Raw genomic sequence first — 24,607 nt, 5'->3', positions numbered from 1 at the left:
AATATATATAAAAAAAATAAGCAAGCATGATGAAGCTTCCTCTCACGTACTTTGGGCATGTTGCCAGAAGGAGCTACTCCTTTCAGAGGCACACTGTGCTTTAAAAGGTAAAAAGGTGAAGGGTCAGTGAGAGAGAGGAAGACTCTCAACCGGATGATTTGACAACAGGAACTGCTGCAATGGGCTTGAGTATATCAGAGATAATGAAAATGGCACAAGATAGGATAGGGTTCAGATCTGTTGTTCATAGGGTCACTATGAGTTGTATGTGACTCAACAGCACCTACCAATATACTATGTGACAGTATATAAACTGAAGAAAATATTAGAACTATACTTAATTAAAAATTATTTTCTTCAACGTAAGCTAAGAAAAAGACCTATTTGAAGATTTTACACAGTTGTTGTCTATGAAGTCAACCCTAAGCTTTCACAAGTAATGAAACATTCCACAACTCAAAATTAAAACCATAGTTAAGTGTCACAGCTGAACAATATGGCAAATATAAGGTGGCTATGTCACTGAATTAGACATGCAGAAAATTCTGAAATGGCAAATGATGCTTAGGCATATGTGTGTATGTGTGTGTGTAGAACTGGCTAACACTGAACTATTTCAGGAAGTATCATATGATCAACAGGCAATGGGAAGGAAGGAAGGAAAGAAGTTCAAGTTGCAATGAAGGCATTGCCAAAGAATTAAGGCCCTGGTAATCAATGGGATTATCAACTGAAATGTTTCAAATGACAGATGTAGTCTACCCCAGGAAATCTGGAAGACAGCTGACTGGCAGGCTGATCAGAAGAAACCCGTATTTGTTCCCATTCCCAAGAAAGGTGATTCAACACAATGTGGAAACTGCATTTGACTATGTGGATCATAACAAACTATGTTTAACACTGAAAAGAATGGGAATCCCAAAAAATGAAATTAGGCTTGTATGAAACCTATAACTAGAACATGAGGCTGCTATGTAAAGACAACTGACAAAACCTGTTGTTGTTAGGTGCCATCAAGGGATATTCTGTGCTATTCTCCAGCACAATTCAAATACATCAATAATTCTTCTGTCATTCTTATTTACTGTCCAGCTCTGATTTGTAGCAGGTGATTAAGAACACTACAGCTTGAATCAGGCACATCTTTGTCTTCAAATCGACATCATTCCTCTTTAGCACTGGAGAGTTTTCTGTTTTCTTGCAAAATTCAACACCTCCTGACTTCCTAACTGCTGGTAACAAGGGATTATTGATCCAAGCAAGATGAAGTAATTAATAGCTAGAATCATTTTCCCATCTATCATAATGTTGACTGGTGACCTCTGATTCAGCAAGTGGTTTAAAATTAAGAGAGGTGTACATCAGATTTGTATCTTTTTTCCATACATATTCTATCTGTATGCTGAGCAAAATTACTGAAGAAGCTGGACTCTATAAAGAATAATGTAGCATAAAGACTGAAGGAAGACTCAATAACCTTTGGTATGCAGGTATCATGATCTTGCTTGCTTAAAGTGAGGAGGATTTGAAACATCTGCTGCAGCAAATTAAACACTGCAGCCTTCAATATGAATCGCTTCTCAGTGTTAAGAAAATATAAATTCTCACCACTGCATCCTGGTAGATGGAGAAAAGATTGGAACTGTCAACGACTCATTTTACTCAGATCCACAATCAATATACTTGGTACCAGCAGTCAAGCAATCAGGAGAAGTACTGCACTGTGAAAGTCTGGAGTCAGGGACCTCTCCAAATTACTTAAGAGCAACGATGCTAGTTTTTGAGGACTAAGATGCGCTTGACTCAGATCATGATCTCTTCAATCACTTGCTATGCATCTGAGAGCAGGACAATGAATAAGGATGTAAGAAGAAAAACTGATGCCTTTAAACTGTGTTCATGAAGTATGGAATTTCACATGGACTGCAAAAAGGACAGATTTGTCTTGGACAAGGTGCAGCCAGAGTGCTCTTTGGAGGCAAGGATAGTGAAGCTTTGCCTCACATACTTTGGACATGCTTCTATGAGGCAGTATTCCGTAGAGAAGCAAATCATGATTGGAGAGATGGAGGGATGGCAAAGGAGAAGATGATTCTCAACCAGTTGGATTGACAGCAATGGGCTGAAGTGTGTAAGAGATTATGACAGTGGCACAAGATGGGACAGGGTTCAGATCTGTTGTTCACAGGGTCAGTACAAGTCTTACTCTACTTAATGACACCTAACAACTATATATATACACACACACATATATACACACACATACATACATACACACACACGTATCTCAGAAGAAAGCCAACACCCTGCGCTCTTTAAAAAAAAATCCTCATGGCGAGTTCTTTGTGGCCTAGTGGCAAAAAGTTGCACTGCAATCTCAGAGGTGCACGGTTCGAATCCACCAGATGCTCTGCTGGAGAAAGAGAAACAATCTCCTCCTGTACCAGTCAGATCTTATTTGATGGTACACACGAAAAACAATGAAATAAATTTTTTTTAAAAAATTCCTCATAAACCACCTTCAATTAAGACATAATAGAAAGTCCAAAGAAAAGTTGTTTTAAGTTGCTATCACGCTATCAAGTAGACTAATCATAGTGACCATATATATGGCAAACAGATCTGAACCTTGCCCTATCCTGTGTTAACTTCACAATATCCATCATGCTTAAGCCCTGCATTTGTTGACCGTCTGTTTTCCAAGCATGATGTCTTTTCCCAAGAAATGACTCCTTATGAAAAAAATGCCTAAAGTATGAAGTGGGATAAAGTTTCACAGATTTTGCCCAGTTACACTTCCTCTAACACAGATATGTTTGTTTTTGTGACAGTCTATGGGATATTCAACACCTTCTCCAACATCACAGATGAAAGGTATCTATTATTCTGTGGTTATCCTTATTTGTTGTCCCACTTTCATATGCATACAACCAATTAAAATATCATGGCTTAAATCAGGGGCACTTTAACTTTTAAAATTAGATTCTTGCTCTTAAGCACTTTAAAGAGGTCCTTGGCAGAAGCTATGCCCAATGCAGTATGTCTTTTTCTTTACTGATGCTACTCTGAGTGTTGATTATGAATCTAAATAAAATAAAACATTTAACAACTTCAATCTTTTCTCCAGTTTTCATGATGTTCTTTCTTCGTCCCACTGTGAGCACTTCTAGATTCTTGATATTCAAGTGCAATCCTTATCAAACATCTTATGGAATAACATCAAGAACATCCTCCATGAGTAAAACAAAGTAGCACTAAAAACAGAGGAAAGGAAGAAGAAAACAGAAGAGACTGACATTTTCTCTGTAATGAACAAAAGCCGGAAGGAATGAAGGGTAGTTTTAAGGAAATATTTAATGTCTACTTAGTTGCATATACTGAGTATATCGTGAGGATGGCCCAGTTCTTAGAGAAGGACATGTTGCTTGGTAAGGGGGAGATCAGAGTGAGAGAAGACTACTCTTAGTAAGATGCAATGACAAAGTGACTGCAACAATAATGAGCATAGGTTTGTCAGACATAGTGAGGATGACACAGGGTAAGGAAAGGTTCAGAGTCATTGTTCACAGGGTCTCTACGAATATTCGTCAACTCAACAGCACATAACTATAATTTAGTTAACATTATGACACCACTGGGAACCTCTGGTAACTTAAGTGTTAAGAAGCTGTGCTGACATTGACCAATGGAACAAAATTGAGAACCCAGAAATAGACCCAGCTATCTATGGTCATCTGACATTTGATAAGGAAATCAAAGTTATCAAATGGGGAAATGATAACTTCTTCAACAAATGATGCTGGCAAAACTGGACATCCATCTGCAGAAAGCTGAAACAGGATCCACATCTCACACACCATACACAAAAATCAACTCAAGGTGAATCAGAGACCTGGGAGTAAAGCCTCAAATCATAACATTCTTAAGAGACAAACTGGGATCAAGCTTAGAAGCGCTTGTTCAAGGTATAAAGATACTGCCAAATACAAACAGAAATGCACAATCTAAAGAGGATAAAATTGATGCATGAGACCTTCTGAAGAGTAAATCTCTGTGTACATCAAAAACTTTTTCCAACAGAGTGAAAAGAAAACCTACAGACTGGGAATGAACACTTGGTAACACTATCTCAGACAAGAGTCTTTTAACAAAAATTTACGGAATACTTCTGGGCCTCCACAAGAAAAAGACTGATAACCCAGTTATAAAATGGACAAAAGATATGGAAAGATTTTTCACAGAGAAAGATATTCGAATGGCAAACAGACCCATGAAGAAATGCTCCAAATCATTGGCAATAAGAGAGATGCAAATGAAAACCACAATGAGGTACCATCTCACTCCAGTAACAGTGGCAAAATTTAACAGGACAGCAAGTAATAGATGCTGGAGAGGATGTGGTGAGAAAGGAACTCTTACACATTTTTGGTGGGACTGTAAAATGGTGCAACCATTCTGGAAGGCAATTTGGCGCTTCCTCAAAAAGCTGAACATAGAAATTCCATGTGACCCAGCTATTGCACTACTATGAGAATATGAGAACTGAGGACAAACTGCGATTTGTACACCAGTGTTCACAGCAGCATTATTTACTATTACAAGAACATGGAAACAGCCCAAATGTTCAATCACAAACGAACAGATTGAGAAATTATGGTACATTCACACAATGGAATATTACTATGCAACACATAGAAGCAATAATTTTACAAATTATTACCTAACTTAGGAGGGACTGGAGAGCATTATGCTGAGTGAACTCAGTCCCATAAGGATAAATATTGAATAAAACCATTATTGTAGAATGGGCTGTACAATCTGGGGGGGGGGTGTGTGTGTGAGGAAAACGGAAAGAATTTGTTCAAATTTGTATTTTAATTTTGTAAATAGACTAGTAGAAAAATAAAAAAAGAAGCTGTGCTGAAATCCCAAAGGTACATGGTTCGAATCCACCAGCTGTGGGGAAAGGATGGGCAATCTCCCCCAATCTGATTTACTGCCACTGAAAGCTGACTTGAGGGTCAGCTATGGGTCAGTTTCAAATAGACGGCACACAACAATAACAACGCCACTTTTAAGGAGCTCTTGTGGTTGAGTCAACTGCTAAACTTTTTGTGCTGAAAATCTTTTGATTATCTAGTTGATAATGAATTTACACTTAACCTCCATCAGACTTCTACATTTGAATGGTTAATTTTCCCTGTTAAGAGCTTTCGTTTCTTGTCCCTCAAAAATGTACTTAATACCTTACTCAATTTTTATATTTAAAAAGGCAAAGTGATAAATATTTTTTAAATAGCATCTTTAAAAAGCAGGTCATATATCTGGGAAGTAATGTTCCTGTTTATTTATGATAAAACAATATTAATGGACAGTATAGTATAAAATCAGGAAAGGTTGTCACAGTTATATCCACTCACAATATTTATTCAATCTATACAATTATAAAATAATCTGAGGAGCGAGCTTATAGAAAGAAGAATGCAGCATCAGAAATGCAAGCAGACTTATAGTTAACATCCTGAAATATACAAATAATGAAAACTGAAAGTGAAGAGGAATTGAAGCACTTCCTGATGAAACATATGAACTATATCTCAAGACTAAAAAGAAAAAAAATTTAAAAAAAAAGAAAATTTTAACAATTAGACCAACAAGCAACATCATGATAAAAAAAGAAGACTAACACTGTCAAGGAGTTCATTGCTTGGATTCATAATCAACACCCATGGAAGCAGCATTTAAGAAATTAAATTACAAATTGCATTAAACAAATACCCTGTAAAGGGCTGTATGAAAATATTTAAAAAGCAAAGATGTCACTTCAAGAATGAAGGTGCACCTAACCCAAGTAATAGTATTTTCAAATGATGTCTCACACACATGTGCAAGCTGGGCCATGAAAAGGAAGACTGAGGAAGAATCGACGCCTCTGAACTATAATGATTGTGAAAAAGACAGAATAAACTTCCAAGTGCTAGAAAAACAAATCTGTCATGGAAAAAGTAAAACTAAAATACTCCCCAGAAGTGAGAATGGAGAGATCTTTTTTCTCACGTATGCTGAACATGTTATTAGAAGGAACTAATCCTTGGGAGGACATCATGGTCAGTAAACACAGGATCAGAAAAAACAAACAAACAAAAAAACAGGAAGGGCCCAGAAAGAGATGGAGCAATACAATGGCTTCAATAACATATTCATATAAAGTAATGAGTATGGCACAGGACAAAGCACAGTTTCATTCTGTTATAAATAGGATCAGTACGAGTTAGAAGAGACTCAACAACATCTAACAAAAGTATTGGATAATGACAAACTTACCACTTCTGTGAATTCATTACTTCCCAAATCCAGTCTTTCCAGCTGAGTCAGTCTATTCATAGTTCTATTCAAAATGGAATAATAAAAAAATTAAGTATACACAAAAATACCAATCACATGAAAGCTTTCCTTTTTTCATAGTTCAAAAATACTTCTGCAGTATTAAATGAAGCCTTCCAAAGATCTGGAAAATAATAAAGATAATTTTTTTCTTTTATGCAAAAAGAGTAATGTTCCCCTAAGCACTCTGGGCACCCCCAGGTCTCTGGCAGTGTGATTGCCTGTGACATGGCCCAGGGAACCATGAGGGAGTAACCTAGCAGCATCCAGGTGGCTCTGTGCCTGGTCTCCTCTTGAATGGGCATTGTCACCACCACTGAAGCTTTCCTGAGGTGCTTCTATCAGCACCTCCCTGCCCTGCCTTCTAGGCTAGGTGGTGGTGGTGTTGCTATGGGCCGTCGAGTCACCTGTGTCAGGCTATGTTGTTGTTAATGTGCCACTGAGTTGCTTGTGACTCCTAGCGACCCTATGTACAACAGCTCTAAACTCGGCTCTGTCCTGTGCCAATCTCACTATCTCTGATACATCCATCCCGATTACCCAAGTCACTGAATCGATCCACCTCATAGAGGGTCTTCCCCTCCTACGCCTGCCCTCCACCTTCTTAGGTAGGTATGCTAAATGGAGAAGTGGTTGATCATTTAATATAAAGAAAACCAAAACACCAAAAAGTTGAGAGAACCCCATTCTTTATGGTCTAATCATACGAACTTTCCCATTATCTGTAGCTGTCTTATCTACCCTAAGTGGTAGTAAACTCAAAGCCACACACACACACACACAAAAAAGCTGTTAAATTTCTCATGTCTTCTCACTTGTTTTCTAAAAATGTAATCATAGCAAATATAAACACAGAGTCCAGAAAATGAATGGGTGGGTTTTCCCCCCTTTTTTAAACAGAATAAATTCTCATACTGTACAACTAAGCTAATCAATTAGTCTGATTGGCAATTATATGTTACTACTAGCATTTCTGAAAGAGAGAGTTACGTTAGCCTAGTGGACAGAAAGTTACGTGACCAAGCCGAAGGTGGGTGATTTTAATCTATGGTCCTCAGGCCAGGTTCAAATTGTTTTCCTGTCAAACATTCTTCCAGGTGGTATAGCACTGGTCTGTGCATTGCTGTACAGAGGTAACTCGTAGTTGCTGTGATGTTGAACACTGGGGCACTGATGTGCCAAACATGGTAATGGGTACCCATGGTGGACAATGTTTGCTGGAGCTTTCTGACTAAAACAAGCCTGGAAGCAGGAGCGGCATCCACTTCTGAAATGGCTTGCCTCTGGAAATTCTATGTACGGACAACACTCAAGCCTTTCTTTCATAGGGTCACAATGAGTCATCTACAACTCAACAACACCTAACAATAACAACAACAACAACTAGCATTTTCAAAGGCTGTTAGTATATCAGTGAGAAGCTCTTGTGGTGGTGTGCATTTCATGTTATGCTGCTAAGCAAAAAATCAGCAGTTCTAATGAACCAGCTGATCTCAGGAAGATGTATAGTATTCTCCTGCAAAAATTTACAGCACTGGAAATCTTAAGGAGAGGATTTCTGTGAATCAGAACTGACTCAAGAGCAGTGGATGTTACTTTTTTTAAAAAGTTACTAAGATATTCTAAGAGTAAATGTTAAGTTTCTCCCCCAAATTTTAGGTTAACTTAACAGTCAGCTTTCAAATACAGTTGAAAACAAAAATCACAAATACAAATGTTGATATTTATTTCAAATTAACTGTTTTAACTACAACATTGTCACTTTCAACTTAATATTGACAGTTTTCTGACTGCAGTCTTGAAAAAATGTATAAAATAATTTTCTAAGTTATACTTTCTCTAAAGGCAATCATTTACACTAATTTTAAAAAAGCAGTATTATTTGATATTCAAGTGCTATAAAAGGAAAAGAATTCATTTAAAAGTATTTAAGATTAAGGAAAAATTGACAGTGAAGAACAGTTATATATTAATGTTACATATACTTGTAATTGTAAATTCATTATCTTGAAAATCAGAAGAACTTAAATGATGGCACAAACACCCACAGCTACAGACTTTACCTTTTGGAAAGATAACCAATTAAAAATAGCTATTTAAGATCCAGCTTAAACCTTTTCTGAAGATTTTATTGACAAAATAGAAAAAAACTTGACCATAATTTTACTAATGTAAAATGCAACATTATTGTTGCTGCTGTTATTGCTAGGTGCTATCCAGTCAACCTAATAAACAGACTGAAATCTTGCCCTATCCTGCATATCCTCATGATCAATTTGATCAAGCTCAATTTGACTATTTAAAGTCACTGTCTATCTCCTTGAAGTTATCCTCTCTTTCATTAATTCTCTACCTCTTCCAGCATGATGTTCAGCATGATGTATTTTATCCAAGCACTGGCCTCTACTGACAATATGCTCAGAGTATATGAGACAAGGTTTTATTTACCACTGTACTTCCTCCAAAACAGATTGGTTTGTTCTTTTGACAGTCCATAAAGCATTCAATACACCTTTTATGTTGTCATATACCATCAAGTTGGAACTAACTCATAGCTGCCCCTCCAATGGATTTTCAGATTATGTATATAACATTGAGAAGAATGGGGATAATAATCTTCACAGCAGGAGAGTGTCCATCATTCTTCCACAGAGTAGCTGATGGATTTGAACTACATACCTTCTGGATTGGCAGCAAAGCTCCTTACCAAGTACACCAATTTAACACCACAATTCAAAGCACTGATTCTTCCCGTACCTTCTTTATTCATTACCCAATTTTCAGATGCACAACAAGCAACTGGTTGGATCAGGCACATTTTCAGTCTTTAAACTGATATCCTTACTCTTTACGACTTTAAAGAAGTCTTTACCAGCAGATTTTCCAAATTTTAATTTTTTTGTCTTCTCTTGTGATCCAAGTAAAATTAAATTGCTGACAACTTCAAACTTTTGCCCATCAATCATGTTGTTGGACAATTTGTCAAGTGGTGAGGATTTCTGTTTTCTTAATTTTAAGATATAATTCATATGAAGGCTGCAGTTTTTAATCGTCTTCAGAAAAGTCCTTCAAAATTTCTTCACTTTCATATGCATAACAAAGGTTGTTGAGTCTTCCTACAATCCTGATGCCAAAATTTTCTTTATATTGTCCAGATCTTGAACGATTTATTCTGCACACAGACTAAATTGGTATAGAGAAAGGATACAATCTTGACACCCACCTTTTCCAATTTTAAACTATACAGCATTTCCCTGTTCTGTTTGGACAACTGTTTCTTGGTCTATTTATAAGGTTCTCAGGAGCATAATGAAGCATTTGTGGATTCCTATTCTTTTCAAGGTTATACATAATTTTATTCTGATCACACAAACCTGTTTCGTCGTCATTAAAACACAAATCAACATCTTCCTGGCATTCCCTGCTTTCAGCACTGATGCATCTGATATTCATAATGATATCCCTTGTACCTTTCTCTCTTCTGAATCCAGCTTGAATTTCTGACAATTCCCTGTAGATGCACTATTACAGTAATTTTCAGCAAGATTTTTCTTGAGCATGATATTCATGATACTACTCAATTTCCACAATCTGTTAGTTCATCTTTTTCTTTTTCTTTTTTGAATGGGACAAACATGAATCTCTCCTGAAAGTCAGTTGGTCGGGTATCTGTCTTCAGAATTTCTTGATATAGTCTAGTAAACATGCTCATGTTTGTATCTGTTTCCTGAAAACCCCCAATTGTTACTCCATAAGCTCCTGGAGTCCTATTTTTCACTAATGATTTCAGTGCAGAAGGAACTTCACCAAAGAAGTTCTTATAGTCAACAAATATGAAAACCTGTTCAAGCTCCTTACCTATGAGAAGCATTTAATAGTTGCAAATCAAATAAAAATGTTTACATATAACCTCACCCCAAAAGTAATCGCCAAAGCTCAACAAGACAGCAAACAACAAATGCTGGCAAGGGTGTAGAGACACTAAAACTCTCACACACGTCTACCTGGACTGTAAAATAGTGTAACAACTGTGGAAAACAGTTTGGAATTACTTTAGAAAGTTGGGGAAAGAAACACATTTGATCCTGCAATGCCACTACTAGGTGTATTTCCCAAAGAAATACAAATTGCTACATGAACAGATAAATGCACACCAATGTTCACTGTAGTACTATTTATAACAGTAAGGATATGGAAATAGACCAAGTGTTTATAAACTGTCATATGAACAAAGAAACTATAGTATAATTACACGATACTATGCAACACTAAAAAAACCCAAAGAATTTACAGAACACCAAATAGCATGCTATAGTCTCGAGGGCATTATGCTAAAAATCAGTTGGAAAATACAATTATATTATTATAACAGTAAATAAAGACTACTATATGTTATTAAAGTATAAACTTCAACTCCATAGAGTTGGAACCAACTCACAACTGACCATCCAGCAGATGTCTGGTGTAAAGGTTTCTGGTTTCAGGTTTCTGAGGCTGTAAATCAAACAGGAGGAAACTGCCCATCTTTTCCCCTAGGAGTCACTGGTGACTGTGAACCAGTCAAGTGTTAGCAATGTTAACTCACAACTAACTAGGCCACCAGAGCTCTATTATAAAAAAGCTAAAGAAAGGTTTACAGACAGACAGAATTATTCTTGGATGGTTGCCATGAATGGCAAGGGAGAAAGGAGGAATACAAATTAATTAACAGATAGTTGGGTGAAGGAAAAGGCAATGTCCAATAAGGGACTGATCAGATATTGTAATTAGTTATGTTAATAAATTGTTAATACTATAAAACAAAATATGTGCAAATGATTGAAAAATCATTATGATTTATAAGCATACACTCAAAAATTTAACATTTCTCTATGGACTAAGAAATTTTAACTGAATTGTTAAAAAGATAGCACTTTACTTACTTTGGCAACATTTTCAACTGGTTTTCTCTAAGTTCTAATATTTGTAATTTAGTTAATCTGCAAAACAAAGAAAAAATTTACAGCAATAAATTTCATTAATACATTATCACATAATAAACTATAACCATCCAGTATTCACTGTATAATTACAACATGCAGAGAATTGTATTTAAAAATTAAGAACATAAAAAAGTACAAAGACAGAAAAGATTATCTCTGCCTTCCTGAGAATGACCAGGAGGAAGGAGAATTAGTACTTTTAGATGTTTTCAAAAGTATCAAGTAATTGTTCCATAAATCTCAATACTAAACAGTTCATGTCCCTTTATTTCCTGAAATTAAATACTAAAAATGTTATCTCTTAGTATATAGTAGAATAAACAATTCAACTACATGTTTCAGCTCAAAGAAGCAATCAATGAAAGAAACAAAGGAACACAAAGAAGGAGAAATCTTTTGGCACCTGAGTGATACATATGCCACTGAAAACAGAAAACAAGATTATATAACTTTGTCACATATGGAATCTGACCAGATTATTTTTAGTTAAAAGACGACTAAGACATAATTTTTCCAAGTAATTATTTCAGTATAAATTTGATAGTTATTCACTCATATTTTCATATAAAATAAAAAAGAATAGCAGCAGAGGAACTACGAACTACAATATGACACAACTTCTCTAGGTACTGATGACGTTAGGAAAGTGAACTCCAAAAACATATTAATAATTTATTTTCTAGTATGGAAAATAAGAAAACCAATGATTCATGGACAGTAATAATTGGGAAGAATAATGGATTCTGTATTCTCCCATATATAGAAATTATACTTATTTAAACCATTTTGTTGGAACCAAATTCTTATCTAAATTTTTTTCTTTTAAATTCTCACTACTTATTGTTTACCTATGAAAATGAACTTGAAGTCAAACAGATAAAAAAAAAACCCTTAAGAACTGACACACTTAGCAATAATTACAAAAGCCTGAGAAACTATAACAATATTCCAACAGTAACTTTTCTTTTTGTATACTTTATGACAAGTAACAATAAAGATTTAGAATAATTTACCTGCCAAAATTAGCTGGTAAGAACTCAAGGAAAGCATCGTTGAGATACAACTGTGTTAGGTTTAATAGCTGAGAAAATCCATCAGGAAGCCTAAATAAAAATATATCAAAATAGAAATTATGTTCATATGCAAAATTTCATTCTCTTACTAAGATCTCTTCAAGAATTTGTATAGTACACAGCTGAATGAGAGTTACATCTTTATTTTTATTATGTCCATCAGCTCTGAACTCTGCTCCACCTTAAGCCAATTTCACTGTCTCTGCCACTGAGTCAAACCATCTCCTCCAGGGTCTTCCTCTCTTGTGCTGTCCCTCTTCTTCTCCAAGCAGGATGTCCCTCTCCAAGAACTGCTCCCTCCTTGCAACATGTCCAAAGTATGCCACACAGAGAGCTTCAAAATCCTTAACTCTAAGAAGCAGCCTAGTATCACCCTCTCCGAGACACACTTGTGTATTCTCTTATTTCTACTATCTTCAAAATTAGATTTGTCTTTAATATTAACTTTCCTGTATCATTTTTTTCTATTTTCATTTATAATTATATTGAGGTTTATTTCAATAGATTTCCCACATTTTGTTCCTCCCTACATTCACTTTATGTAATAAGTAACCAACTTCAAGTTGTTCATCAATTTAAAAAACAAGATCAATGTTGGCAATATTAGCATACTGATAATATTAGCTAGCATATTGATTGAGCTGAATAATTCTTCCCTGTGAAAAGGCAGTTCTGTGGGCTGCAGGATGTTTAGCAAAAACTGATATGGTGGAAGGCAGTGGGATAACAATAAATAGATAATGAACACTGCACTGGAATGGATGAAAAGAAGGACAATTTGAAAATAATGGATGATTAGAAAGTATATATGACAATTAATAGTATGGAACAGAAAAGCATTACAAAAGAAATTGGGGGGAAAAGAGGGAGGAAAATATACATAAATGAGTAAATAAAAACAAATTTCTTTGTGAGCCTTCCCAAAAATGGGGGGGGGGGTTTAAAAAAATTAAAGAAAAAACACAGGTTTTTAAAAATTCTGGCTGCTACTCATTCTACACCAGTACCATCTCTCCAGGTCATGGCAACAATAATAATAATAAAAAACAAAACCCAACTGTTTTTAGAAACCATCTAACATTTCCAGAAAGCAAAAGTACCCCAAATTGAAAAATGCCGATTTATATCATCTTTGGTAAAATTAACTTGATATTCAGGATCCTGTTTGATAATTATACTCTGTTGAGAATAAATTTTCTTTGCAATGGATATAAATACAGATCTCTGGTGACTTAACTATCTTCCAAATTTCTTAACATAGATGAATCAAGACCTTCAGCACTGCATTTGTCTGTTCAGTCTCAACTGTTACATCATCAATTCCTGGAACTTGGTCATCAACATCTTCAGGGAAGCTTTCTTCAATACCATTTACTAATTCTTTATCTTCTTGTTGTTGAGTACTAGCAAGTCAAAACTGATCCACAGCTGAACGCCCAGCTAGTTTTCAGAGATAGTTAATCGCACGAGAGGAGGAGAATGATGAGCAATCTCCTCTCATGAACCACAGGGCTTTGAGACTGCAGTGCAGCTTCTTACCATTAGACTGCCAGAGCTCCCTTCTTGATCATATGCTACCATCAAAAATTGATGAATCAAGTAATTATTTTTTTTTTAATAAAGTGACTGTGTAACACTTTCCTTTTCCCTTGATGGTTCCTGTGCTGTCCATTATCTTGCCCTGAGAATTCACCAATATTACAACTTTAGGCTTGATTTTTTTCCCCCCTTAAATTCTCTCAGCCTGAGAAATGCTTCTGATTTTCCAACTTTGGACCTCTGCACATTTTACTTTGCTTCTCAAGCTACCCTATGAAATCTGTTCAGCTCTCTTTTTTCACTTCTTTCACTTTAGCTATTCTATGTTCGAAAGTGAGCTTAAAAAGTCTCTTCTAACATTCACCTTAGTCTTTCTATTCTTTAATATTTTTCCCATTCTTTAATCTTAATTTGTATAAGATAAGATTAATGTATATAAGTTTAAGAAATTGTCCTAAGTGTCTTTTTTGTATACTTCACGTTTTTGGACAAAAGACTGACACAAATTATTATTGTTTTAAGACTATGAACCTATTCTACTCACAAAAACAATTTGTAACAAATAAAACTTACTTGGAAATAGGATTTACACTGGCTTCCACAACTGTCAAGACTTTACAATTTTTTATATTTTCTGGAAACTCTTGTATTCCTAGGAAACGAACAAAAAAACCAAAAATCAAATTCTAAGAATTTATTTCTGCTGAGGGTGAGAAGGGAGAGAATCATGAGGTTGCAGAGCTTAATGGACGGAAAGAGGGAAAAATGAATTATAATAAACCCAGAGGAGAAAAAAGGTTAATAGTGGGCGTAGATCAATGGTGTTTCATTTTCTAAAACACAGGGTATGGGAATGATTGCATGAAACACAAAGTTAAAAGGGAATGAAACAGTATATGAAACATACTGTGCATGAGCAAAACATAATGAATATAAATTCTGTATGCAAACCAATTGTTGTACTGTTCTGTTAAGCTGTCTGCAACTCATAGCAACCCTATGTACATACAGCATTTCTGAAGCCTGCCCTATCCTAAGCCAGTCTCATTGACATCACCACACCCATCTCCCAAAAAAGAGTTTATTTCCGGAACCAAAGAAATAATAAATACTACTGCTAGTATTCCTATTGTTGTGCATTTGACTTTATATACTAAAAGTTTATTTTTATCAACTAAGAGGAAAAAGATAAACATCAACATCTCTATGAGTCAAACAGAAGCACCTTCAAGTCAATGTCTTTTTGATCTAAACTTGTCTCTATAACTGATTATTTTGAATACTATTACCCTCTCTTCACATTTATGAAAAAGAACGCTTTCTCATTTCCCTTTTACTCAATCTTTATCTTTTCCATAACTCATGGTCCTAGTAAGCTTTGTAAGAGCAGTTGAATGTCATCACTATCTGCTATCATGATGGTTAAAAATTTAATGGGAGCTCTGTTGTTCTAGTAGAGCCATGCCGCCAACCCAAAGGTAGGCAATTCAAACCCAACACTGGCTCCACAAGAGACAGATGGACAATCTACTCTGGTTCAACTTAAGAGTCTCTGACAACCAACTGAAGGATCAGTTATGAGTCAGTTCTAACTTGATGGCCATGAGTTATCAGATACTTGTATCCTCTGCTAACTCCTACAATTGATCGTACTGAAGAAGAGTCCTAACTGCCCTGAAGGCACTGATGAAAAAACAAAGTTCTATGAATTGCTGGAACACTAGTCTAAATGCTTCAGGAAATGGACACACTCAACTCTCAAGTTTATATAGCCTTTCATCAATATCTATTCAATTTTTATGTTGATCAGAGAAACTGGAGTGCATGATTAAATTAATAGTATCAAAATATAAGGACTCATTAACTACCTATTATACGTAAATGGCACAACAATGCTTACAAAAAACAGGACTTGAAGCATATATAGGTGAAGCTTAAAGACTATTGCTGCTAGCTTTTAGTATGAATCACATCTCAATAAAAAGAAAAAAAAATCCTTTCAACTCAACAACACACAGTATCATGATATACAGGCAAAAAGCTGCCGTTTTTAAGGACTTCCTTTTACTTGGACTCACAATCAATGCCCAAAGAAGCCACAATCACAGACCTTTTTAAAATAATAAAATGGATGTCATTTTGAGGTCTACAAAGCACCGGCTGAAAGCTATTTCTCTAATGGATGTGAAATCTAGACAAAGAATAAAGAAGATTGAAGAAGAACTGGTGTCTCTGAATTGTGATGTTAGTGAAACATACTGAATTAATCATGGACTTCCAAAAGAACAAACAAATATGTCTTTAGAAGTGTAGTCAAAGTGGTCCTTAAAATGTGAGGCTGGTAAAATTATATTCCCAAAGCTTTAGGCATGCTATTAGGAAGAGCAAGTCCCTGGAGAAGGATATCATTCTTAGTAAGGTTCTACATTTAAAAAAAAAAAAAGACTCAGGGAAATGGGCTGACAGCAAAGCTACAAAAGGCTTAAGAACAATATGAGGATGATGCAGGAACTGGGAGATTTTTTTCAGCTGTATATAGGGTGGGTACAAATCAAGAGCCAATTCAACCAGCATCAAACAAAAACAGTAACATTCTGAACTGAAAAATTGGTAGTCTGGATCCCCTAGCTAATCTTTGGGAGAATGATGAGTAGTCTCTGGTGGCCTAGTGTTAATCTGCATTATAATCCTGAAGGCTTGCAGTTCAAGTCCACCAGTTGCTCCACAGGAGAAGGATGGGCAATCTCTTCTAGGGTAATTACTGAAAAACTGATGGAGGGTCAATTACCCAACAACAACTCCTCCTATAAAGATCTATAGTCTCAGAAACCACAAAAGTCCCATGAGTAATAATAACTGACTTGGTATCAGCAGGTTTGGTATCAGATATTACAGCTATTAAATTCACTTTTATCACAGTGCTTCCTCAACTCTGCTATGGATCAATATTCTTGTAAAATACCATATATGCTATACAGAAGTGACAAATGTGGGGTAGTTTTTTAAAAAAGCCAAAAAAAAAATAACCCCCCTTCATTAATACAATTTTCTTCTAGTTTGTGTGTCTGTAAGTTCTATTCTTACCCAATTATGACTATCTACCTGAGTTCTCACTAGAGATGTTTCAAGTTCCTTTTACTTTATCATTCTATGATTCTAAAGAGGCATATTTATTACAATCTTACATCCTGAAAAAATGAATTCAAAGTATGTAAGAAACAGGATACTTTACCTAGTTTCATACTTTGTCCTCAAAAAATACTTACTAATTATAACATTTAAAAAACCCAGTCAATTTACAGTGAAGACATCTGAAAGGCACTATATAAAATTGTTTCAAAGCATATCACCACTGTTATAAAACAATACTGACATGGGGAGTTGGGCAACACTAGGAAAATAGGGGACAGATAATGAACACTGTATTGGAATAGATTAAGGAAAACTGTTTATAAGGAATATATGATCAGACATTATTTGCATGACAACAGCAAAGAATAAGAGGTGCATTGCAAAGTGGACCAGGGTGAGGGGAGGAGAAAGGAAACTGTGCAACAAAGAATGAATTTTTTTTAAGTGAATGATTGTGGGTAGAGAGAAAACATACAACAAAGAATGACTGAAAATCCAACTTTGCTGTAAACTTTCATTAAAATTGTTGTTGCTGTTATGTGCTGTCGAATCACTTGTGACTCATAGCAACCCTATGTTCAACAGCCCTAACCTCTGCTCTGTCCTGTGCCAATCGTACTGTCTCCAACACACCCATCTCGATTACCGCAGTCACTGAATCAATCCACCTCACAGAGGGCCTTCCTCTCCTACACTGTCCTTCCACCCTCCCAAGCATGATGTCCCTCTCCAAGGACCAATCCTTTCTTACAAGATGTCCAGATCATGTTAGACGAAGCCTCAGAATTCTTTCCTCCAAGGAGCAGCCCCGTTTAACCCTCTCCTGGCTCAATCTGTTTCTTTTCCTAGCAGTCCATGGTACCCTCAATACTCTTCTCCAGCACCACAGCTCAAAGACATCAATTCTCCTTCTATCCTCCCTTGTCACTGTCCAACTCTCTGACACATAACAAGTGACTGAAAAGACTATGGCCTGGATCAGATGCACCTTAGTCTCCAGAGAGACACCATTGCTCTCCAGAATTTTGGAAAGGTCCCTAACAGCACACTTTCCCATGGCAATACATCTTTTAATTTCCTCGCTACTGGTGCCAAGAGTGTTGACTGTGGAGCCAAGCAAACTAAAGCTGTGAACCATCTCAATCTCTTCACCATTTATCATGATGCTGCCAATTGATCCAGTGGTGAGAATCTTTGTCTTCTTGACACAGAACCTCAATCCATACTGAAGGATGCACTCCTTGAGCCTCTGCAGCAAGCGCTTCAGGTCCTCCTCAGTTTCAGCAAGCAGGGTTGTGTCATCTGCATAACACAGATTGTTGATAGATCTTCCACCAATCCTGACCCCACATTTCTCCTCATAGAGCCCAGCCTCCCGGATAATCTGTTCTGCATATAGGTTGAAAAGTTATGGAGACAGGACACATCCTTGGCGTATGCCCTACCCAATTTTGAACCATGCAGTGTTCCCTTGCTCTTTTCTGATGGTGCCTCTTGGTCCAAGTATAGGTTTCGCATTAGCACGATCAAGTGTTCTGGGATTCCCATTCTCCTCAGAGTCAGCCACAATTTGTTATGGTCCACACAGTCAAATGCCTTTGCATAGAATGAAACACAGATATACATTCCTCTAGTATTCCCTGCTTTCAGCTAAGATCCATATAACATTAGCTACAATATCCCTAGTACCACAACCCCTTCTAAACCCAGCCTGGAAATGTTAGCATAAAAAAAAAACACCAAACCAAACAAAACAAAAAATGTTAGCATCACCATTATATGATCATGTATCACCTGCTCTAAGAAACATTGAAAAGTGATGCAGCAGAACTTCTGTAGTATTTACATAAATCCAAGCTGAAAAAATTTTCTTCTAAGTAACTATATAAAATGCTTTAAAAATGCAAAGTAAAAAAAAAAATACCAAAGACATATTTAAAACTACCCAGACTATAAGGGACTCAACAAACCTGACAACTAAATATAAATGTAATCCTAGACTAGATCTTGGATCAGGAAGCAAAAAACTTTAAAAAAAAAAGGGGGGGGGATTTATTATTTAGGGAAGTTAAAGATGGATATACATAAAATCTTTGTACTTTTTTTTGCTGTAATTATTTCAAAAAATGAAAATTTTTAAAAAAAATCAAGATGTCTATTAAAAAGTATATTTTAAAGATCATTGTCGTCCCCCGCCCCCCTTACAGTATAGAACAGTGCTAATGTATCTGTCTCATTCCGGAAAGACTAACAAAATGTTGTCATAGCAAACTGCATTGTTAACCCAAAGGTTATTTGTCTCTATTTAAATTCAGATCCACCAGTGGCTATACAGAAGAAAGAGGAGCAGCCTCCTCCTATTATTTATAGCCTCAGAAGGCTGGTGTTAGGTCTCTATTAGTCATATAAACTTGATAATCCAGTATTGTCAACTGTTTTAGAACTAACTTTAAATAAAAAAATTAATTTGTCCTTAGATTCCATTTCACACCCACTGATTTGAAGGGAGGAAGGTATAACTTTGAAAATGGAAAACTAAATTTTGTGAAAGATTGGAAATCTTGAATATCACTTCTGAGAATGTAACTAGTGTGTCCAGTACAAAAGCGTGGAGATTCCTAAGTAAGTTAAACAGCTCCCAGTAATTCAACTGGTATTTGGATACAAATGTTCATAGTAACACTTGTAACGATAGTCAAATTGTGTAAACAACCCCAATAATCTTAACTGATGAAAAAAACCCAAAATGTAATATATATATATAAACACAAACTGTCCAAACTTATTAATAAAAAGTGGAATATATTTGGCCACACAAGTGAATAAAATATTGATATGTGCTGCAACTATAATTAAAATAGATCATATTAGAGTAAGAAGTCAGATTAAAAATGTCATGTAATGTAAAATCATATTTATAAGAAGCATGTTGTTATTATATAAAGTCACCTGTGACTCACAGTGGCTCTAAGTACAACAGCCCTAAACCCTGCTCTATCCTGTGCCAATTTTTTTTTTATTCTTTTTTAAATTATTTTACTCTCCAATAGGGTAATAAGGGAAGCCACAGATTAGGAAAAAATATTTGGTAATGACATGTCTGACAAGTGGACTTATATATAGAATTTATAAAATACTCGAGCACCACAACAAGATAAAGGTAAATAATCCAATTGAAAAATGGGCACAGGATATGAACAGACACTTGACCAAAGAAGACATTCAGATGGCAACAAACATATGAAGAAATGTTCAAAATCCCTAGCTTTACGAGAGATGCAAATCCAAACAACTATGAGATATCATCTCACCTCAGTAAAAATAACAAAATTTAACAGAACAGCAAACATCAAATGCCGGCGAGGCTGTGGAGAAACCAGAACCCTTATTCACTGCTGATGGGAGTGTAAAATGGTGCAACCACTATGGAAGGCTGTATGGCACTTTCTCAAAATGTTGTAAACAGAAATACCATTTGACCCAGCAATTCCACTACTGGGAATTTACCCTAAAGAAACCATAACTGCCACCCAGCAGATATATGCACACCCATGTTTATCGCAGCTTTGTTTGCAATAGCAAAGAGCTGGAAATAACCCAAGTGTCCATCAACAAATGAACTGATAGAGAAGCTGTGTTATATTCACACAATAGAACACTACATGCTGCACTGAAAAACAAGGAACTCATGAAATATTATGCAAAATGGATGACCCTGGAGGACATTATGTTGAATGAAATATCTCAGTCACAAAAGGACAAATACTGCATAAGGCCACTGTTGTAAATTGGGACTGACATCAGGGTTGAGGGAAGACAGAAAAGGAGGGGAAGAATGATGTATATTGTATTGAAACAGATGAGGGAAAGATCTGTTTTAAAGGGATATAGGAATGGGTATTCTTGTCATTACAGAAGTCCAGAATGAAGGCTGTATAGTGGAATGAACTTAGAGGGAGGGACTGCATAACAATGAAAGAGTTTTTATTTTTCTTCTCAAGGAGAAGAGTGATTGGGGGGGAAGGGAGTGGGAAGGGAGAAAAGGGCAAGAATGAATGACTAGAAATTCTAAGTCTCTGTAAACTTTCATTAAAACTTATAAATAAATTTAAAAGAATTACTTTGTGCATGTGTACCGTCAAACTGGATCCAACTGGTACAGGATGAGATTGCCCCTCCTTATCCAGCAGAGCATCTGGTGGATTCAAACTATGTGCCTCTGGGATTGCAATGCAGCTTCTTTGTCATTAGGCCACCAGAGCTCCCTTATTCTGTGCCAATCTTATTGTCTCTGACACACCCACCCCCATTACCCTAACGGAATCAATCCATCTCACTGAGGGTCTTCCTCTCTTGTGCTGTCCCTCCACCATCCCAACCATGATGTCCCTCTCCAAGGACTGGTCCTGCTTTGCAACATGCCCAAAATATGTCAGATGAAGCTTTAGAATCCTTGCCTCCAAAGAACAGCCTGGTCTTGCCCTCCTAGGACAAACTTGTTTGTTCTCCTAGCAGTCCATAGTCTATTCAACACTGTTCTCCAGCACCACAGCTCAAAGGCATCAATTCTCCTTCTATCATTCCTAGTCTTTGTCCAGCTTTCTGAAGGATAGCAAGTAATTGCAAAGACCATGGCCTGGATCAGGTGCACTTTAGTCTCCAGATTTACATAGTTGCTCTTCAGTACTTGGGAGAGGTCTCTCACAGCAGACTTTCCCAATGCAATTCATCATTTCCTGGCTTCTGGTACCTAGAGTGGTGATTGCAGAGGCAAGCAAACTAAAGCTGTTAACAAACTCAGTCTCTACACATCTTTCATGAAGCTGCCAATCGGCCCAGTAGTGAGAATCATTGTTTTCTTGATGTTGAGCTTCAATCTATACTGAAGGCTGTATTCCTTTACCTTCTGCAGCAAGTGCTTCAGGTCCTCCTCAGTTTCAGCAAGCAGGGTTGTGTCATCTGCATAACACAGATTGTTCATCAGTCTACCTCCAATCCTGATGCCACATTTCTCCTTACAAAGCCCAGCCTCCCAGATAATCTGTTCCGCATACAGATTGAAAAGGTACGGAGATAGGACATGTTACATATATGTGTACATACGTGAACATACATACAGTACAGCCACAGAAAGCATACAATGCCCAGAGAGCAATGGAATTGGAGTACCCTTATAGCATTATGAGTGTATTTTGCAACTAGTGACAGCTGAAAATTGTAAATATATTAAATGCCATTGAACTTTAAACTTTCAAATGGTATAGGATCATGTAGTTTCATGTCATATGAATATTACATTTTAAAGTATTTTTTAATTAAAGCATAAAATAAAATTGCTTAATAGAAAGTACATATAAACTGTATTTTTATAAGGGTGCCCCGTGCTAATAGGTTAAGCACTGGACCACTAACTGAAATGTCAGCAGCAGTTCAAATGAACTCACTAATTTCTCCTTGAAGAAAGATAAGGCAATTTACTTCTACAACAATTTACAGTTTTGGAAACACTATAGGGCAGTTCTATTCATATTTTTACTTTTATAATTTCCTATCATTTTAAAAGAAAAAAGGAGATCAAACAAAAGCATGGAAATTACTGAACAATATCACTCATATCACACACAGCAAGATGCTGCTGAAGATTATTTTTAAAAATGACTGGAACACAAATAGAGAACTGCCAGATGTACAAGCTGGATTTAGAAGTAGTAGTGGCAGTAGGAACATAACAGCCAACATTAGATAGCTCTTATCTGAAAGTAGAGAGTACCAAAGGAATGTCAATCTGTGTTACATTGACTGCAAGGCATTTGACTATGCAGATCACAACAACTATGACTAACCTTAGAAGAATGGAAATCCTAAAACACTTGATAGCACTCATGAGAAAATTACACTTGAATCTGGAAGCAGTCGTCCAAACAGAGCAAGGAAATACTGCATGGCTCAAAATCAGGAAAGATGTCTATCAGAGATGCAACCATTTCCACACCTTTTCAATCTATAAAGAACAGATCAGAGCAGAGCAAGCCCCAGAGCCTGGAGGGGTTGCAGAGCCCAGGTGCTGAGGAGAGGGCAGCTGCCATGGCCTCTACTGCCCTCTCTTCCTCCTCTGCTGAGTATTCCCTGATCCCAGGACCCCAGGGGGAGGGGACTCCTTTGGGGGCAGAGAGTACACCCCAGAGTCCCCAGGGTGCCTCCTCCTCCCCTCAAGCGGCCATGTCAGCTGAGGGAACCAGCAGTCAGGAAGGGGCAGGTGATAGTTCCCCCACCATCAGGTCTTACAGAGGGTGCAGGCCCAGGAACAAGCTAGAAAACATAGTGTGGCATTTGGTCAATTTTCTGATCTCCAAGTATCAGAATGAGGAGTCTACCAATAAGGAAGAGATCGTGGACAAGGTCATCAGGAGGTATGAGAAGAACTTCCCCAAGATCTTCCGGAGAGCTTTGAAGATCATGCAGATGGTCTTTGGTGTGGAAGTGTTCCTGTTCCCCTTGCTCGGGCTCACTTATGACAATAGCGTGAAGAGCCAAACCCAGAGCTTCCCCAAGAACGGCCTTCTAATCACAATCTTGAGTACCATTTTCCTGAAAGGCGGCCGTGCCAGTGAGCAGAAGATCTGGGAGACGCTAGAAGTGATGGAGGTGCATGCAGGGCAGGAGCATAGTATTTATGGGGAGCCCCGCAAGCTCATTCAGGAATGGAAGCAGTATGAGTATTTAAACATAGAGCCAGTACCCAACAGTCAGACTCCCCGCCAGGGATTCCTGTGGGGCAAGTGGGCCCGCAGAGAAACCAGCGAGTTCAAAGTCCTGGAGTTCCTAGCCACGGTCAGTGGCACTAGCCTAAATTCCATACTCAGTCAGTACTTGCAGGCTCTGAGAGAAGGGACGCACACAGGACCAGTCTCAGATGAAATCGAGGTCCTCAGCACCTTGATAGTATTCATTCCACGTAATATCCACCGTTTCCTAACTTTTAGATTCAGGGGTGAATTTCATGCTGCTTGAAGAGAATGGGCAGCATTCAAAGCAGTAGTGGGCCAGGGTGGAAGACGTGCACATTACAAGTTCTGTTCTAGAGGGGTCAAGGTAGATATTGCTGGTTTCTCCAGGAACTTTTTAACTATTCGTTTTAATAAATGGTTTGAGCTTAAAAAAAAAATCATTCCGGAAGCTGGGCTTATATGAGGAGGAATGTGGCATCAGGATTGGAGGAAGACTCATCAACAACTTGCGTTATGCAGATGACACAACCTTGCTTGCTGAAACTGAGGAGTACCTGAGGTGTTTGCTGCAGAAGTCAAGGACTGCAGTCTTCAATATGGATTAAAGCTAGGGGAGCTCTGGTGGCCTAGTGGCAAGGAGCTGTAACTACAATCCCAGAGGCGCACGGTTCGAATCCACCAGATGCTCTGCCGAGGAAGGAGGGACAATCTCCTCCTGTACCAGTCACATCTGATTTGACGGTACACTCACACAAAAATAATAAAATAA

At 37.1% G+C, this 24,607-nt stretch overlaps 2 protein-coding genes across 2 annotated transcripts in view; one reads left to right on the top strand and one right to left on the bottom strand.

The window, feature by feature from the left end:
- Nucleotides 1-24,607, bottom strand: part of LOC102859928 (protein LAP2-like) — a 147,129-nt gene that overhangs the window by 90,936 nt on the left and 31,586 nt on the right. The window contains exons 4-7 of the mRNA XM_006899383.1: nt 14,552-14,630; nt 12,380-12,469; nt 11,307-11,363; nt 6,325-6,388 (exon numbers count right to left, since the gene is read on the bottom strand). Coding sequence (XP_006899445.1) covers nt 6,325-6,388; nt 11,307-11,363; nt 12,380-12,469; nt 14,552-14,630 — 290 coding nt within the window. The remainder of the gene's footprint in view (nt 1-6,324; nt 6,389-11,306; nt 11,364-12,379; nt 12,470-14,551; nt 14,631-24,607) is intronic.
- LOC102855454 (melanoma-associated antigen 10-like) lies at nt 23,072-24,121 on the top strand. The gene has a single exon (XM_006899378.1). The coding sequence runs from the start codon at nt 23,072-23,074 to the stop codon at nt 24,119-24,121; it is 1,050 nt and encodes a 349-aa protein (XP_006899440.1).

This window comes from Elephantulus edwardii, unplaced genomic scaffold (genome assembly GCF_000299155.1).
Source record: "Elephantulus edwardii isolate Elephantulus edwardi_28Jun2011 unplaced genomic scaffold, EleEdw1.0 scaffold00254, whole genome shotgun sequence".
Taxonomy (NCBI): Eukaryota; Metazoa; Chordata; class Mammalia; order Macroscelidea; family Macroscelididae; genus Elephantulus; species Elephantulus edwardii.
This window is presented reverse-complemented; position numbering and strand designations above follow the sequence as displayed.